This window comes from Rana temporaria, chromosome 1 (assembly GCF_905171775.1).
Source record: "Rana temporaria chromosome 1, aRanTem1.1, whole genome shotgun sequence".
Lineage (NCBI taxonomy): Eukaryota > Metazoa > Chordata > Amphibia > Anura > Ranidae > Rana > Rana temporaria.
The window spans coordinates 606868096-606887989 of NC_053489.1; the positions used below are offsets into that span (position 1 = coordinate 606868096).

General features: G+C 40.1%; 1 protein-coding gene across 1 annotated transcript in view; it reads right to left on the bottom strand.

Annotated features, from left to right (window-relative positions):
- SLIT2 (slit guidance ligand 2) overlaps nucleotides 1-19894 on the bottom strand; it is a 397141-nt gene that overhangs the window by 30456 nt on the left and 346791 nt on the right. The window contains 9 exon segments of the mRNA XM_040335198.1: nucleotides 5029-5168; nucleotides 6166-6263; nucleotides 6354-6478; nucleotides 8279-8442; nucleotides 9204-9275; nucleotides 9954-10025; nucleotides 12863-12934; nucleotides 16310-16375; nucleotides 19224-19359. Coding sequence (XP_040191132.1) covers nucleotides 5029-5168; nucleotides 6166-6263; nucleotides 6354-6478; nucleotides 8279-8442; nucleotides 9204-9275; nucleotides 9954-10025; nucleotides 12863-12934; nucleotides 16310-16375; nucleotides 19224-19359 — 945 coding nt within the window.

A 19894-nucleotide genomic window follows, 5' to 3' on the forward strand; every position in this document is an offset into this window, starting at 1 on the left:
ACATGAATCATTGCAATTGATTTATTAATATTATAACTAAGAAAATGGACAGCAAATATGCCTTATAATGTACTTGAAAATAGTAAACTTGGGCTATAATTCCTACTTAATTAACAGAGAACACAGAGGAAATAACCATGGTATGCTTTTCTACAGGATATCTCTAACACAGCTTACTGTTTCATATTAAAAAACAACTTTTCGCGTGTAGCTTTGATACAGCCCGTGTGCCCTGTGGCAGTTGTTTTCCCGATGACTAGGAAGTAAGCATCCCTGGGCTAAGCTTGCTTGAGTTTCCTAGCAATGCACTAAGTTACTCTGACAGCTTTATGAAAGCCCATTCTCAGTTTGGAAGGAACACCTGCTGTAGTTATCCCCTGCCACAATGTATTGAAAGACAAAACGTATCTTTTTATGTAGTGGAATAATTAACTTAGTGCAAGAGCGTGCGACGTTGGAGAACTGCCTCCAGATTATGGGACTTTGCAATAGATGACTTGACTCGCATGAATTCTACCTTGAGGGGCATTTTCATGTTACTTGAGACGACTAGTAACATAAATATATATATTACAATCTGCTCCGAGCTCTGCTCACCTGCAAATCAGCCGACACTGACAGACTTCTTACATATTGTAATTACCTTGCTCTGTGCTTAATGTTGCTACAGTAGTTACACGCATGAGAGATTTAGAAGACTACAATTTGTAAAAAGCATTTAGACCCGTGTGTTGTCCCCTATGGGGATGGGTGGCTGTGTGAAACCTTGACTGTCTGATATAAAAGGCATATAGAGCAATATACTGTATGTTCTTATTGAATGACTGGACACTTAGAAACCCTACAGAAGCTGTAATTGGAAGAAAGCGTAAAATATTTGATCAAAAATAAATAAATAATATACATATATGTGACAAGAAGGTGGCTGAGTGATTAGCACATATGGTTAAGTGTTGAGGTCTTGGATTCAACAAGCAAAAGCATGCATTTTTCCCATAAATTAATAGTATTAACCTGAGTTTAGGTGTGATATCTAGCCTACAGCTGCTGTAAAATGTTTTCCCCATGCCTGTGTTTCCACCAATGCTTTGGTTTCATCCACAGCCATAAATATACACTATATTACCAAAAGTATTGGAACGCCTGCCTTTACACGCACATGGCATCCCAGTCTTGGTCGGTGGGGTTCAATACTGAGTTCGCCCACCCTTTGCAGCTATAACAGCTTCAACTGATCAGGGAAGGCTGTCAAAAAGGTTTAGGGGTGTGTCTATGGGAATGTTTGACCATTCTTACAGAAGCACATTTGTGAGTTCAGGCACTGTTAGAGGCGAGAAGGCCTGGCTCGCAGTCTCCGTTCTAATTCATTACAAAAGTGTTCTATCAGGTTGAGGTCAAGACTCCACCCCAAACTCGCTCATCCATGTCTTTATGGACCTTGGTTTGTGCATTGGTCCAAATCTTTTGGTGGAGGGGGGATTATGGTGTGGGGTTGTTTACCAGTGAAGGCGTCAGCATACCAAGACATTTTGGAAAATTTCAAGCTCCCAACTTCAAATGAAACTTGCAGTGCTGCTCTAAGCTAAGACAGAGATCTTCCTGCCAATTACGGGTGGTCCCCTACTTACAAACACGTGACTCAGAAACGGCTCCTACTTACAAACGGGGGAAGAAAACAGGAAGTGAGAGGAAATCTACCCCTAGGAAGGGAAATTCTCTCCTGTAAGAATTAATATGGGAAAAAGGTGTCTCCACTGATGCTTCATCACCAGTTCATGTTTCCCTAATAACCCCAAATTTTCAAAATCCAATTGTCATTGGGACAGAAAGCGAGGTGAAATCATCTGAACAGGTGCACAGACAGCAAAACAAATGTAACAGGGGTGATAACCCTTCCCTATGCCATCCAAAAAGCTTAAAAATAGATTTTTTGGCTGGAGCTACACTTACAAAATGTATCTGTTCCAACTTCCAAACAGATTCAACTTAAGAACAAGCTTACAGTCCCTATCTTGTTTATAACCCAGAGACCGCCTGTACAGTGAAGGGAGTTGGCGTCCATTCAGAAGTGTAAAATCATTATTAAAGGGAAGAAAAGGCGCCGCTCACCAACCCAGTACAGTACTATGCTATGCACATCTAGCTGTGAATAAGCACTGTATGATAGTGTGAAACGCGTCAGTTTTCTCCTGACTTTTTGCTGTGATATGTTCATGTTGTGACCAGTTTTATTAAAAGGAACCATTTTTTCGGAGTGCGGCCGTCCCGGTTTTTCTCTACACATTTTTCCAGTACATAAGTATGTCGATGAATGTGGCCTGAGCCAGCGCTGCTCCAGCCACACCCCCTTGACATGTTTCTCCCCACTCTTTGGGGCTTGGACAACCTCTGTGACAAAGACCTGGTGAACAGGGGGGGAAACATGTCAGGGGGCTTGGCTGAAGCAGCACTGGCTGAGGCCAGATTCATCTTTATACTAATGCACTGGGTTAGAGAGTGGTGCCTTTTCTTCTCTTTGATCATATTTTAAATGGCATTGTATCAGAGAAAATATGAACATTAAGGCATAACAACAATTTATTTGTATATATACACCTTTATAATCAATCCAAAGCTGATATTTTTTTTATGTTATCATCCGATGACCTTCATGAGGCTCATCTGTACCTGGATGTTTCTTTAGTGCTGTACACCCTATAGCTCACACCAATAATATTCATATTAGGGAATAAATAGATGTAAACTTATGTGTTTCTGCATCCAGCTCTAGTGTAATTTCAGGTGACATTCTGCTCTCCAAGCTGGCAGGAATCCAATCAACAAGAGCAATGACAGTCAATGGGCTTGTAGCTCCAGGACCAGGTCAAACACAGCAGACAACATTCATGACAGAGTGAAGAAAAGACTTGGAGCTGGTGTGTTCTGATGTATTCAGATCAATATACCCTTATAGACCTGAGGGGGCTGTTCTGTGTATGTCAGAAACACATACTTCTTTTCAACTACTAGGTGCAAAAAGCTCAAATGCCAATGTTTTAGGAAACATGCATCAGCACATCCTTTAAGAACCGTATCCTATAATTCTAGATACATGTTTTGAACTCTTAACCTGACAGCACCATCATTTTAAATTAACCATACAAATAAAACTAGTATTTTAGCACTAAGGGTGGTTGTAGATTTATAATGGAAATGCATCCTTTTTAAATCCACATTGGGAATGGGGAGGGGTAGAACTAACCAGTAACTGCATTACACTATACACAATGGGGTTGATTTACTAAAGGCAAATAGACTGTGCACTTTTGAAAGTGCAGTTGCACTCTGCAAGGGCGGTTGCTCCAGAGCTTAGTAAATAATGGAGAGCTCTGCTGAGTTACATCATCCAATCACGTGTCAGCAAAAATGCTGTTTTTTCAATTTTCCTTGCACATGATTGGATGATGGAAGTCAGCAGAGCTCTCCGTCATTTACTAAGCTCTGGAGAAACTGCCCTTGCAGAGTTCAACTTTCAAAAGTGCACAGCCTATTTGCCTTTAGTAAATCAACCCCTTTGTTTTACCTTTTGAGTTGGATACTAAAAAAAAAGTACCCTTAGGCCCCGTACACACGACCGAGTTTCTCGGCAGAATTCAGCCAGAAACTCGATCGGAGCTGAATTCTGCCGAGAAACCCGGCGTGTGTACACTTTCGGCCGAGGAAGCCAACGAGTTCCTCGTCGAGCCAAATAGAGAACATGTTCTCTATTTCCTCGTTGTTCAATGAGGAAAGTTGGCTCGCCGAGATCCTCGGCGGCTTCACACAGAACTCGACGAGCAAAACGATGAGTTTTGCCCGTCGAGTTCCTCAGACGTGTGTACAGGGCCTCAAAGTGCTCTCAGGGCATGAGATCTACCTTCTTACTTTGGATTTTTATGAGATTTATAGAGGAGTACATGGGGGGATCTATAAGGTACCCTTTTTCTATTCATATCTTACCTCTGATTTGTTTCATATGCTATGTGGCATAGTTTGCTCATGTCATGGTTGCACATTTCTATTTTATTAAAAGAAGCAAAACCGTCCCCAAAGATTAGGGTAGCATATTGGATTATTTTAGACAAAGAGCAGAGCGATGGCAACAGGTGGACTGATTGTACTGTGACTTAATTATTAGTGGCATACCACAAGAAGTAGGAGAAAAGGATGAAGGAAGACTGACCTTTTTCCACCTCATTCAGATTAGCAGCTTGTGCAACAAAGACAGAAGAGACAAGATACATATGTGTTTATTGGAAACAACACAGCATGTCAAGCCAGCAACAATGACAAGAGCACAAAGGCAATGATATGCACAGACAGCTTAGCTTTTACTAATAGCAGAACAATGATTAGTAGTAGCAGGAAAATGCACATTTACTAATTAGAATGGAAGAGAGACAGGGGACAGTTTATAGCAGAAGACAATATGAGGACATTAATTATTACGGCAATTGCTGATGAATGCATTACAGCAGAGGCAGGTAACATGCGGACCTTCCTTTGTGGAGCTAGAAGTCCCAGCATGCCATAGAGTCACAGTCTGGCTGCAATCCATGGATGAATATACTGGGTTTACACTGTAGTTACATTGAATACATTAACATTTGCAGCAGAATTGTCAAACACCCGTACCAGGCTATGTACACACAACTATTCTTATGGTAAGTATTGCTTTGAACAGCAGCTAGTTGATTGGAGCTCATACTATATGCATTATGGGTATGAAAATTCCCTCTAGTGGCTTAAACCTCAAAGGCAGAGTGTGCGGCCATCAACACCTACTAGCATTCAGTGATAAAACAATATCCTGGTATATAAACAACTACCATGCAACATTATCTCATTGAAGCTTACAAGGTGAGCAACATTCACCTATCTGCTGAGTCAATCTCATGCTTAGAATACAATAAACAGTTACAGAGTGTAGTGTGTATGCAGCCTAAATATGAACATCTAATACAGTACAATGAGCCCTTCATTACTTAAATTAAGATTCGTGAGACTCACCTGTGTATTCTGGTGGACAGAGGCAGGTGTAGTTGTTGACTCCATCCACACAAGTGGAATTATTCTCACAGTCATTATCTTCACAGTCATCAATGTTCACCTCACAGTTTTCACCTTCAAAGCCATCTGAACAGGTACACCTTGAAGCAATCAGGTACAGAAGGTGGAGATTACAAATGATGGAAGTCATCTCTTTTTTAGTAACACAAAGCCAACTGCCACAGTAGTGTCTGAATGATGCATTTTTCCTGAAGCGGAACCCATCAAAAAGAGGCAGCATCGCCTCTCATGATACAATTTTCCACTACCGTAGCTGTAAGCAGGGCGGATGAGAGGTCATACAGAGTAAGACATGTCAAGTGTATGAATGAAGTTTAACAGCTCACATCTGCAACTTCCAACTTGTCACATTTGTTAACTGCATGTGGAAGCAATGAGAAATGAATACTTTGGAACAAAAATCCAACACATGTTCAGAAGTGTCAGCTCATCAAACATATTACCCATACCGTTTGGAGGAAGCTGGTATGTAGAACTGGCAATGGGTCTGCTTAATCATTACCAAATGTGGGATAAAAAGTAAAAATGAAATCTACAGTTTCTGAATGATCAAAAAACTGTAAAAATGATATATTGCCTGATGATAACAGCCTTATTTGAAGGCTAAACCAGGTATCTATTTTGGTGTCTGTATGTCCTACGTATTCTGTTCTTATGGCTGAGAATTTCGTGCTACAGATGCATCTGGTGAATGGCTCTATGTGACATGCTGATGTCACCACTCATGTTTGTCCCTGAATAAGTTCCTATGGAGTGGCACTACAGAGAAGATGCAGTAATCACAATTGTGATTATAGACTTTCACAGCTGTTTTTTGGTTAGTCCTATTGGAAACAGTATTTCAGCCAACCCTGCTGCCAATTACCAGCAACATCAACAGGGGAAATGAGTTGAACTACATCACAAGAACATAAAATGTGCCATTATCATTATGAGATTTTATTATGATCTGCTTTTCTTTCACTAGGCTAAGGTCAGTTCTAGACACTAGAAATTCAATGCATAACAGGTCCCAAAGTTATCAAGGCCTTATCATGTCTTCTCATATTCATATATACAGTGTGAAAGAAAACCTACCAATATCCATCTTTATCTCCTTCCTTCAAGTGGCAAGTTCCTCCATGTTTACATGGGTTGCTGATACAAGCATGAATAGGTACATCACAGTCTTGACCCTGTAAACAAAATGAAGAGTCCATTATCCATGTAACAGTGCATATGAGCATGTCAACACAATGCTCTGTAAATCTAAAGCCATACGGTACCTTAAAGCCATAGGGACATGTACAGCGATAGAAGTCAACTGGGTCATTGTTGCAGGTGCCCTCATTTTTGCAGGGATTTGATAAACATGGGTTACATTTGGCAAGAATGTTGACATCCACTGGTCCTAAAAAAGTGAGAATGTAGTGTTGGTGTTATAATCCAATTTAAAAAAATGTGAAACCAATAACGATAAAGTTACAAAAAATCTAAATCCAGGTAGAGAACAGCCATGCAGGAAAACTTGCAGACTTGAGCACCAAAGTGTAACACTGTATACTAAAGTATTATACTGTATAATGCTACATCATACCTTAAATATAGTATGGATAAAACATGAAAAAAATGCCATTTAGGTAGACAAAGTGAACCCATTTTATCTTCACGATGCACCTAGGTTCCAACCTTGTACACTAGGTTTGCTTATTCTATAAAATCCTATTGTAAAAATAACTGTCGCAATTTGAAAATGTTGTAACTTTGTGAACAGATCCTCAATAACATGTAGACAACGCTTTCAGTTTCCATTTGAAAATGACTCACCTGCATAAAAACAGTGTTTGCTCCTTGAAGTAGAACTATAGGCAAAACCTTTTTTTTTTTCATTTTGGATTGAGCAAGGGAGGGTTATAACCCCTGTCATTTAAATTTTTATCATCGTCCCATTGGGAGAATTGCATTCACTTCCTGTACCATACTCAAAACAGGAAATGAGCAAAAATCAATGCAATTTAAGGGAACCCCACTAGTGTCCCCATTGGAAGATTTGCCCCTCTATTATTTTTCTGAAGACAACCCAAAATTTGTGATATTCTTATTCTTTCACTTTCAATGATAACGGTATATAGGACAAATCGAGAGGGTAAATCTCCCTAACGGGAGCACAGACAGCAATAAAAACTGACAAGTGTTGTAATGTCTCTCTACTCTGTCAAAAACTTAAAAAAGAGTTTGCCTTTACTTTAAATTACACCTTTTATGGAGAATGTCTTTAAAGTTTGTAAAGAATAGAAGCTGAAACCACAGTAACATCTAGCTCTGTGTCAGCACTGTACCAAGGTAAACAAAGGAATAGTTTACATCAGTGAATTTTAATACAGGACAGGGACACGGGGAGGAACATGACATGCGTGTTTGAATTTGGGAGGACATCTTAGGAAAATCCAGAAGGGGAAGGTGGTTGTCTTAATGCTGTGGGGTCAAGAACCCTTACCTGGAACCAGAAAACCACAAGGCCCTGGAATTTCTAAGGAATGGTTATCACAAGACCAAAAGTGAAAGATTGAAAAATTATTAAATGTCACACAAAACTTTCAATAGACTAACAAGTGACATGGTGAACACATACTTTGTGTAGAATTGTGTGACAAGTGGGAATAAATAAATTACAATATAATATAGATGTTTTGATAACTTTAGCATAAAACAACGTTCATATTAAAGATACTGTCAACTTATAACAGAGGGGCACATACCCCCCCCCTGAGTTGGCCATTTGCTGTCACCCATTTCTACCTTTCACATTTTATTTTTTTAATTAGAATACTTGCCAAAAGTCCTGAGTTAAATGCCAAGACAAATGACATCTTACCCCAACATATACCCTAGCCCAAATCAGTTGCTAGAAAATGGATATCCTGGACAGTTGACAAGACTGATCAGACAACTAATCAGTGAATTTGAGATGTTTTTACTGTAAAATTAAAAAGCACAGTGATTTTTTACCGAAAGGAAGCTAACTTATTTTTTATTCTGGTGAATCACAGAATTTCATTCTGTGGCTAAAATATTTGTTTTAAACTTTATACCAGGAACACCACTTAAAGTGTACGCTGTCAACCTTTATTTTGCTTAAAATAATTGTGCAATATGTAGGACAAACTCAATGAAACAGCACAGGTAATAGAAGAAGAGATTGTGAAATTACCATGACACGTGAACTTTTTGGATGGAGTAGTAAGAAGAAGTTTTTCTGCCAGGTCCCCAGGTCCAGCACACCTAGCAATACCAGGTTCCTTGTATTCAGACTTCACCCATTCTGACAACCATTGCAAGTTACAGTCGCAGTGCAGAGGGTTTGCCCCGATGGCCCTGTAACAGGATAGAGATGAGACATTCTTGTCAACATAGAGTAAGAGTTGCGGAGAGAACTGGGTAATACTCTGGGTTAAGTTTCTCTGCATAGTGTGGAAAGTATGAGCAGGTATTTTTACTGTCAGCCCTAATCTCTATAAAGCTGTAGAAGCAAATAATGCCATTTTTATTATAAAATATAAAATCCTTTAACGTGAGCTGAAAGAAAAAGAAAAACACTATTCCATATGAATTAACATTGATAAGGCAATGCAAGGTAGCTCAAATTGCCCACATTTAATGTCGTTTGTAGTAAGTGTATTACTGTATAAGCATAGTACACATACTGTTCATACATTTATACAGAATATATATTACTAAAAGCTTGCAAAAATGCTCTGCTATACATGATTTAAACATAATAATTCAATAGAAACCCCATCTGAATCCTTACCACTGCTATTTTTGCTTAATCATGGGCCATAAGCTTTGGGTTTAACACCATTTTGACTGTTGGCAGAATTATGGCGGGCCAAGGAGGAGTTTTGTTTTCAAATCAGTAATAAGAAAGCCTGACACCTGCTTGGTGCAATGGGCCAATCAATATAGCAGAAGAGGCAGCTTACCCAAATATTAATTAAAAAAAATAATGTGTGTAATTCTACAAAACAGCTGGATTTTGAGCACATTTAATGTAGACACTACACAGTAACTTAATGTGCAGGTTGTTTGGGCTGTTTTGCCCACATTCCAAGTTCGACTTAAATGGATAAACTTACAAGTGTGACAGAGAGGAGAGGTCGTTGAATGCTCCTTGTGGTACAGAGGATACATCATTTCCATGGAGGGATCTGTGGCACAAAAGAAAGGCATAATTATTCTAACAATAAATATAAAAATATCTTCAGTATCAGCATCGTATAGACTTCTGTAAAGACACTGGATCTGCTCATGAAAACTGTAGGAAGGAGATGTGCAAGCCAAGCATTGTTATATTGGCATTGCTCGAAAGGGCTGTGTATTAAAGAGTGTGTGAGTCCTGATCCAAGCACCTGAGCACTGGTCAGCCTTAATCTATTCTGTAAGAATACAAAGAGATATTTCTTGTGAAAAAAAAAAAGATTACAAAGAGATATGAAACAGTTTGTTCATTTGTATTTAGAAAACAAACTTATTACTGGAATGTAATGACACTCTAAACTTTATTTGATTGCCATTAAATATGGTGCAGTAAAATACAATTCTATTAAGCACCAGACCTTTTTCTGGTATTTAGGCCAAAAGAATTATAGTGATGTTGCCCTAATGGCTGGGCAGATGTTTACTTTTTTCCTGCATCCACTAGCCAATGTAATAAAAAATTCTAATAGTCTGTCATGAAAAAACAAAATGGCACAGATATATGCTACACACCCTATAAAAATTATATCAGTTACATTTTGTACATGTTTCAAGGCTAATTTCCATTGCTTTTGGCAGTTCCACTACTATTTTCCTAATCTGAATAGATAGGCCAGGCTGTTACTTACAGGAGTCTTAGGGAATTAAGTCCACTGAAAGCCCGTAGAGGAATGCATCTTAGTCGATTGTAACTTAGAATCCTGTAAAACATAAATCAGTCATGAATATAAGTATAATATTAGGCAACATTTCATGTTTCTATCTTTATATATTTTATATAGCGTATCTGCAATTGCTGGGAGTATTATAATTAAATGCTGATGGGCAATTGTCTAAAAATGAGAGGGTATATTTGTAGTGCATGCACCACAAACTTTTGGGATTAAAGACTGAAATGATTAATAGTTTTGTCCCTCATCAACTTTTTCTATCTGTTAGGAACTCTAGTGAGATCTCTGTACTTGAGGCCCTAAGCCCTGGTATGGCCATTACAAGGGGGTTTCACTTTGACTATTAGGCCCCGTACACAGGAGGAGACATGTCCGATGAAAACAGTCCGCGGACCGTTTTCATCGGACATGTCTGCTGGGAGCTTTTGGTCTGATGTGTGTACACACCATTAGACCAGAATCCCAGCGGACAGAGAATGCAGTGACGTAGAAGACACAAAGTTCTCAAACACGGAAGTGCAATGCTTCCACGAATGCGTCAAATCAATTCGACGCATGTGCGGGATTTTGAGCCGCTGGTTATACGTCATAACCAGCGTACATGTCCGATGAGTCGTACTAACCATCGGACATGTTTTCAGTGGACAAGTTTCTTAGCTTGCTAAGAAACTTTTGTCCGCTGGAAACCTGTCCGCTAGGCTGTACACACAGTCGGACATGTCCGCAGAAACTGGTCCGCTGACCAGTTTCAGCGGACATGTTCGGTCGTGTGTACGGGTCCTTATACGTTGTAAGGAATATAAGGCAACACTGGGTCTTCTGCTCCTGGTGAAGAGTGGACATGGCAGAGCTGAGTTCTCACTCAGGAGATCTGTTGTCTCTCTTGGTAATATACCAAGCTAGTGGGTGATTTTATTGAACAGCATAAATCACCTTTGTTTCGGAGAGTCCAACCCTGTAAAGCCTAACTCCAGTCAAATCTTTTTTTTTTTTTGAAGTACAGAGTGGAGAAAGGTTAGAACCTCTATCAGGTTATTTTTGTCTGTGGGTTTAAAAAACATTGTTGCCCTAAAGCCTCATACAAATGATGAGAATATCAGATAAATTATTATTTTAATTGTTTTGACTCCATATGAAAAATGAAGAGGTCACTCAACCTATGAAAATTCTCGTACGACAGAATACACCTTCAGATGTGATGTAATATGTTGTATTGTATTTGAATTCTATTTTTGGACGAGAATTGTACAGATTAAACACAAATCATATGATCTGGTATTGTACGAGAATTTTTTTTGTGTTTGTTCCTTCGAAAAATTTCAGATGAAACTGTTATGATCTGCTCTTGAAAGCTATGTACTATCAGATTATCGTACGATTGCTTTTGAAAGTGATATTTTTCGTACGATTTTCTGATCGTGTGTACTAGGCTTAAAAGTCTCAGTGACACTCTAGTGCTACCAGGACCAAGAAGACAAAGACAGCAATAAAAACCTGATTGAGAGTCTAACTATTGCCCACTGTACTAAAAATGTTTTTTTTTTTGCTATCTGTCCATTTAAGAGTTTTGAAGTCACTTTCTTAATGCCTTTCACTGGACCCAATAGGAAATTTACAGAGTTTTCTAAAATTTTCCTACTCTATCACGAAAAAAGTCTTGGTTACAAACAGAATTAATTCCAGGCCATTCTCCGTGTCATCCTCAAACTGTTCCATTTGACAGTTAAAGGACAGGGCTACATAGAGATGTCAGGCAATAATGTATAATTATTCACTTCCGTGAACATACTTAAATGGTCTTCTCTGATGCATAGTTGTAAGGCTCAAACTACAAAAATATAAGAGGAGAAACTCATCTTATAACACATATGGTGTTTTAACTAAAAAAAGTAAATTTAGTAAATAGCACTATCATCCTAAAATCTAACATAGAGGCTGCACACCTACCGTATTTTCCGGCGTATAAGATGACCCATGAATTCTTCTTAAAAGTCGGGGGTTGTCTTATACGCCGGTAACCTAACATGCAGACACTCTGTCAGACCGCGGCCATACCATTTTTCAAAATCCGTGCCTCCTCCTTCTGCTGTTCTGTGATAGGCGGAACACTCAGCTTCCCAGCAGAGCCTCTGTTCAGTGTTCCGCCCATCACGGATACCCTCTCGTCCTCGGTCTCGGAGGGCATCTGTGATAGGTGGAACACTGAACACAGTGTCTCCTGGAAAGCTGAGTGTTCCGCCTATTATGGAACAGCACGAGGAGAGGCGCGGCTTTTGAAAAATGGACGGCCACGGTCTGACAGATTCTGCATGTCAGGGATAAGGTAAGGGATCATCGAGACATGCAATGGCACAGTGAGGTATGCAGTGACACAGTGAGGCATGTAATGGCACAGTGAGGCATGTAATGGTGGCACAGTGAGGCATGTAATGGTGGCACAGTGAGGGCATGTAATGGTGGCACAGCGAGGCATGTAATGGTGGCACAGTGAGGCATGTAATGGTGGCACAGTGAGGCATGTAATGGTGGCACAGTGAGGCATGTAATGGTGGCACAGTGAGGCATGTAATGGTGGCACAGTGAGGCATGTAATGGTGGCACAGTCTGGCATTTAATGGCACAGTGAGGCATGTAATGGCACAGTGAGGGCATGTAATGCACAGTGAGGTGAGGCGAGGCATGACTAGTAGGAAGGGTGTCGTCTTATACGGTGAGTATATCCCAAAAACCAACATTTTAGATGGAAAATTAGGGGATCGTCTTATACGCCCAGTCATCTTATACGCCGGCAAATACAGTAAGTAAACAGGTAGGCAGTCAACAGGCTGCACTCACTGCTATAGAAATAGTACATTCACAATACTTACAAGGTGAGAAGCTGTGTCATATTGCTGAAGCTATGATTGGACAAAGTGCTGATCTTGTTATTGCTCAGGTCACTGAAAAATAAAATAGTTCTCTGTTATATTACAACATCTCTATCTCTAACGCCGCATACAGTTCAGTAAGAGTTTAGCAGATAAAACAAAAAAACTTCACTTTAAAGCTTTAATATACTAATGAAGAACAATAAACAAATCCAGTTTCTTTTATATGGCTTTATCACTGTAATTACTTGTGCTGAGAGTGGTTTTCAAAGCTTAAAAAATACACGTTTTATTGGAATTGTATTTTAGAACTAATAGCTAATGCCAGCCTTTGGTAGTTTCAATCACTTTGGAGTGCCATCTTTGCCCTTTTAGTGTATCAGACTAACCATTCCACAGTGAAACGCACTACAGATAAGGGAAGGATGTCAGACAGGAAGCATTAGGATAAGATGATGTCAGAAGATGATAAGATAATGTCAATATCACTTTACTCTGGTAAAACTGATACAAAGCACATATACACACTCAAAACCTACACGAAATCACCTCTATGAGACTACAAGGTGGTTGCCAGTTGTAGACATAATGCAGCCCTAGGCACAGATGAGTAACAGTATTCACATCCCTTTTCTCCTAGAGTTAATTTGTTAAATCACTTACGAATTTCTAAAAGTGGCCTGACAAGAAAAAATAATAAACGAAAAATAAGCACAAGTTGAACATTTATGGATTGATGCTGCACCCTCTCAACCTACTCCTCCATTAACAATGTATGCTTATTGTACTTAGCTTGGCCTACTACTACAGAGGGGTGAAATGCGTTGGCAAGGAAAAGCATCAGGGTGTGTTGGACAGTGTTGTTTGAAATGTACTGTCCTTGTGGAATAAAGTTTTTGAAGAAGAGAAAAAAATATTCAGCAATAGTGCAGCTTTTTCACTTTTGATTTGATAATTATAGGCTACAAATAGATATTCTTTTCAGGCTGATCCAGGCTAAATGACATCCACCATGTATATCTTTCTATTGTTATTTTGTGAAAAGAACAGATTCATAGACCAATTCCATGTCTATAAGATGCCATAGATAGACACTGACTATAATGCCGCGTACACACAGTCGTTTTTCGGCATGAAAAAAAAACTTTTTTAAAAACGTCATTTATAATCATCGCGTGTGGGCTTCACATCGTTTTTCGGCTTCTTTTTTTAACGTTGTTTTTTAAAATGTCGTTTTTCGGGTTGTAAAAAATCGTGTGTGGGCTAAAACAACGTTTTAAACCTGTGCATGCCCAGAAGCGAGTTATGAGATGGGAGTAAGCACATTCATTACGCTGTAACAGACAAAAAAACGTGAATCGTCTTTTACTAACAAGGAATCAGCTAAAAGCAGCCCAAAGGCGAATAGAACTTCCCCTTCAGAGTTCCGTCGTACGTGTTGTACGTCACCACGCTTTGTATAAACAATGGTGTGTGGGCAACATCGTTTTAATGATGAAGTTGGAAAAAACATAGTTTTTTGGACATGCTGAAAAACTTCGTTTTTTTTTCATGCCGAAAAATGTCCGTGTGTAAGATAAGATGACTATAACGGCCAAACTTTATCCTGTTTCAGTTCTCAGGTGAGATCCAGGCCATTAAAGCGAAACTTCACCCAAAAGGGGAAGTACTGCTTTTTTGAATCCTCCCCCCTTCCACTGCCCCATTTGGCACTTTTTTTGGGGGGGGGGGCGGGGTACCTGGTTTTCGACAGATACCCGATCCTACTTCCGGCCTTAGATCACCCTCCTCCTTCCCCCGCAGTCTTCTGGGACACATTACAGGTACCAAAAGATTATGGGACCATTCACAAGGCAGAGAATGATTAGAGGTGTCCTGGGAGCCGCACATCAAGTCAAGACCTGCTGCATGATAGTAAATGGCAGTCTCAGCCTGGACCCCTGTCAGGCCAAGCCCCCATTCACTATCATACAGCAGGTCTTGACATTACCCTGGGACTGGGACACCTAGTCTCTCTCTCTACCATTGCCTGGAGCATAGACAAGCCCCCTTCCTGGCCAGCACTCACAGCAGTGGCTGTGAGCAGCTCACACAATATCCTTGGTTCACACCATTCACAAAGCAGACAAGGCTCATGCATGCACAGTAGGAAACTGGCTGTGAAGCCAAAAGTCATACGCCTCGTACACACGATCGAGGAACTCGACAGGCGAAACACATAGTTTTAACTCGTCGGGTTTCTTAGCATACAGACGTTCGAGTTTTCTACGCCGAAAACCAGCCCGTCGAGGAACTCGACGAGCCAATTTGGACTCCCATCGAGAAAATAGAGAACTTGTCTCTCTTTTTGGCTCGCCGAGTTTCTCGACGGAAAATGATACACACGACCGGTTTCCTCGGCCAAAAATATCTCCCAGCAAGGTTCTTGCTGGTTTTTGCGAGAAATCTCGGTCGTGTGTACGAGGCCTCACTGTTTCTCTTACTAGAGATTCCGGGGCTTGCCTCTGAAGCTGATTGAAGAATCGGCTTGGGTGAGGACATCACTGGATCCATGGACGGTGACTGTCTTTTGATTAAAAATCAGCAGTTACAGTATTTGTAGCTGCTGACTTTTCCTTTTTTTTGGGGGGGGGGAGCCTGAAGCTCTTCTTTAAGTTGTATCTCTAGTAGGCAATAACTAGAGCTTTTGGGGTGGGGGGAAATCTCATTCTCTGTAGCTTGTCTGTCTGCACCTGACAACACCTAGTCCTACCTACTGCTTTCTGGATTGACAGCACTACCTCTGTTGTTGAATGCTTCCTACTGAGAGCTGCAGTGTCTGGAGGGCGGGGGGGGGGGGTAGCTTGTGAGACACACATGATGTAAAATTTGCTCAGTCATGGAAGGTAAAGGAAGTTTTTTGTTTACTTTGAGGCTTGTGCAACTAGTAACTGGATTTGGTGCTTGTTTAGAGACTGTCATATAGAAGCCTTTGGTTGATCGTTAATTAATTATCTGTAAGGCCCCGTACACACGACCGAGTTTCTCGGCAGAATTCAGCCAGAAAACTCGGTTCAGAGCTGAATTCTGCCGAGAAACCCGGCCGTGTGTACACTTTCGGCCGAGGGAAGCCGACGAGGACCTCGGCGAGGAAATAGAGAACATGTTCTCTATTTCCTCGTTGTTTCTATGGGAGAACTCGGCCCGCCGAGCTCCTTGGCGGCTCCAGTACTGAACACGCCGAGGAAACTCGATGTGTTTGGCACGTCGAGTTCCTCGGCCGTGTGTACGGGGCCTAGATCTAACAGATTATTTTTGTGGGAAAAATGCTCCTTTCAGAATTGCTTCTTATAAAAAAAGAAAAGGAAACATTACATAGAAAAGACTAAAGAAAGTAATTAAAAAAAATAAAAGAACATAAAACTCTGGTCTTTAAAACTGCAGGAAACGATAGCTACTTTTACTCACATAAGTGTCAAGTGCCTATAATTGGACAGCTCCTTCGGGACAAGGTTAAACTGATTTCCATTCCAGGTACCTATAACACAAATATGGAACAAAATCCATCACTGTGCAGAAGCATTAAAAGGTTTCACATCAAGGTAAATTTTCTACAATCCCAGAGGAAGCAAGATAAACGATGGTGATGAGTGCAATGAAAATGCAAAAGTACTAAAGCTTATAAATGTATTTTCTGAGTCAGCAGCATGCATAATGGCATTATCTATAGAACAAATCTGCTGCCTGCTATTTTGTTGGAGTTTTTATAAGGGCTTAAGATGGTCTCCACTGTAAAGGCAGTAGTGTGTAAAAAAAAATAACCATGTAATATAACAGCAGCATGATGGCATATGGGGAAAGCACTTTGTGTCTAGCAGCCCTGGGGTGCTAGTTTGCAATCTGACCCAGAAACAATATTTACTAAAATGTTGTAAATTCTCTCCATGTAAGCATGGATTTGTTTTGGCTTCCTTAAATACACTACAAAGTACATTTCTCAGTATGTGGACCTGGTAGCCATCAAATAGGATTGAGTCTCTAATTATTTATAAAAACACTCACACCATTGTATATGTATATATATATATATATATATATATATTATATATAATATATATATATATAGATATATATATATATAACTATATATATATATATATATATATATAATATATATACACACACATGTACAGTACATTGGAATGTATATGTGGAAGCCACACTATCATAACAATTCAGTAATGTGTGGTCTAAGTCTAATATGTATTGTATTTAGTTATTACCGGTACCTTTATAGCACCATTAATTACACAGCACTTTACATTTATATTGTGCATGCACATCAGTCCCTGCCCTCAAGGAGCTTACCAATCATAAGGTCCCTCCCTATCTCAAATTCATACATACACATACTAGAGGCAATTAACCGTCTTTGGATTGTGAGAAGAAACCAGAGAACCTGAAGGAAACCCAAGCAGGCACAGGAGAACATGCAAACTAATTAAATGACAGTACTAGTATAAGTAGCAACGAAAGCTAAGGTAGAACTGTAGCCAAATCTTATTCACAGACTTCATGTCTCGTGGCAGCTCCTCCTCACTTAACTTGCCTAAAAGCAGTATTACACCCTCAGTATTTTTTAGTTCAACACATTTAGCACAACAAAATACACATTCCCCAGTATCTATGTGTTAAGATTCTCACCAGGGAGTTGCAGTTTACAGCTTTCAATGCTGCAGGCTCCTTCTCTCTCAGTGTTGCCATCCCTAAACATCTGGTCTTCACAGGTAAGAGTGCAGTACCAGACAGTTTTTTGGCTTGGAGATGGGAGGAGGAAGACAAGGGAGGATCAAGGGAGTGCCTTGCCATCCTTAGCTACATGACTGTGTGTTTCTATTAATGCACACAGTGTATGGAGACACAACTCAGTTCCTGCATGCAGTGGTGGCTCTCTAGAATGCTGCAAGAGGAAGGAGCCACCATTGAACAGGAAACCTGTGGCAGTGGTCATGGCACCAGCTTAAAGTGGTAGTAAACTTTAAAAGAAAAAAAAAAAGATTTCCCACTGCAAGGTAAAGGCATAATGTGCTAGAATGCATTGCATACCAGCACAATATGAAAGACCGTGAAACAAGCCTTCCGAGCGGCACGCTGTCACTGCTAGCACAAGCCTTCCCATCTTCACCTGGTCTTCCTTATGGGTTCACAGGCTTCAGACGCTTGAATGGTCTAGCCAAGATGATGTCACTACCCGCGCATACGTGGCAGAGTCACGGCTGTGGCACAGAGCTCTGAAGGGATGTCATGGGTTGCTGCTGCTCACTGGAATATCCCCTAAACGGTGCATGTTATGGACATATTCATTTTACCTACAGGTAAGTTTTATTATAAGCTTACCTGTAGATAAAAATCGAATTCAGCAGTTTACTTTCAATTGAAAATAGGTACAAAGACAATGATTTAGGCTACTTTCACACTGAAGGCATTTTTTAAGGCGTTTCAGCGCTAAAAAAAAAAGCACCTGTAAAGTGCCTGAAAACCGCCTCCCATGCCACTCTAGTGTGAAAGCTCAAGTGCTTTCACACTGGGGCGGTGCACTTGCGGGACGTTACAAAAGTCCTGCAAGCAGCATTTTGGGGCGGTTTGAGAGCGCTGTATACAGCACTCCTAAACTGCCCCTGCCCATTTGAATGCATTGGGCAGCACTTTCGAAGTGCCTGAAAAGTACTTCGGAAGCGCCCACAACACAGGAAGTTTTAACCCTTTCTTAGGCCGCTAGCAGGGGTTAAAAGTGCCCTGCCGAAAAACGCTTAGATAAAGCGTTGGCTAAAACGAGCGGGCGATTTACCACTAACGCAGCGTGGCCCCAGTGATGAAAGTAAGCCTAAAAGCCTCGTACACACGACCGAGTTTCTCGTCAAAAACCAGCAAGAAACTTGCTGGGAGATATTTTTTTGCCGAGGAAACCGGTCGTATGTACATTTTCGTTGAGGAAACTGTCGAGAAACTCAACGAGCCACAAAAGAGAGCAAGTTCTCATATTCCTCGACGGGAATGGAGAAACTTGCCTTTGTCGAGTTCTTCGACAGCCTAACAAGGAACCCGACGAGGAAAACAATGTGTTTTCGCCCGCTCGAGTTCCTCCGGCCGTGTGTACGAGGCTTAAAAGATAAAGAAGCTGCATACTTAGAGTAAGTATAAAAGCAGCTGCTGAAAACATTTTATAAAACAAAATAAAAAATAAAGGTTTAATATCAATAATCTTAGCCGTTCCTTTAATTGTAAAGATAGTAACACTTCTTAGTTTTTAAAATAGCACCCGCATTATTACACAGAGTGAAATTCTTTAAACACAGTAACTAAAATATTATGTATTATTACTTACAGCTCTGTGACATCCTTAGGAATGCCTTTAGGTAATGCTTTTAGTCCTTTGTTACTGCAGCGAACCATTGTATCTAAGCAGGTACATTCTGCTGGGCAACGAGCGAGTGGTGAGCAAGTGTTGTCATCATTGCCTGAAGTTTTCAAAGAAAAAACAGTGATGGTCAGTAAATCATGCTTGAAATAAAACACAAACCCATACCTCCCAACTTCTTGAGATGGAAAAGAGGGAACTATTATATTGGCTTTTGAAATGTACAAATGCAGCAATTTAGAATTTGGATGAAAAGTTTAGCACTGGCGAAACACTTTTTGATAGATAAGTAGTGCATTTTTATACAACTATATAGATCAGACCAAAGGAGAGGACAGAGGGACTTTGTTCCAATCAGGGGCAGTCCCTCTAAATCAGAACAGTTGGGGAGCTATGCAAACCAATTACTCTTTCATTTCCCTTTTATTTGTGATTCAGTAATGCTGCGTACAGACGGGTCAATTTTTGTGATGAAATAAAATGACATTTTTAAAATGTCATTTAAAATGATCGTGTGTGGGCAAAATGTCATTTTATGTCTTCTGAAAAATGACAAAAAAAAAAATTCGAACATGCTCGAATTTTTTATGTCATTTTTTAAAATGTCATTTTTTGTGTCATAAAAAATGATCGTG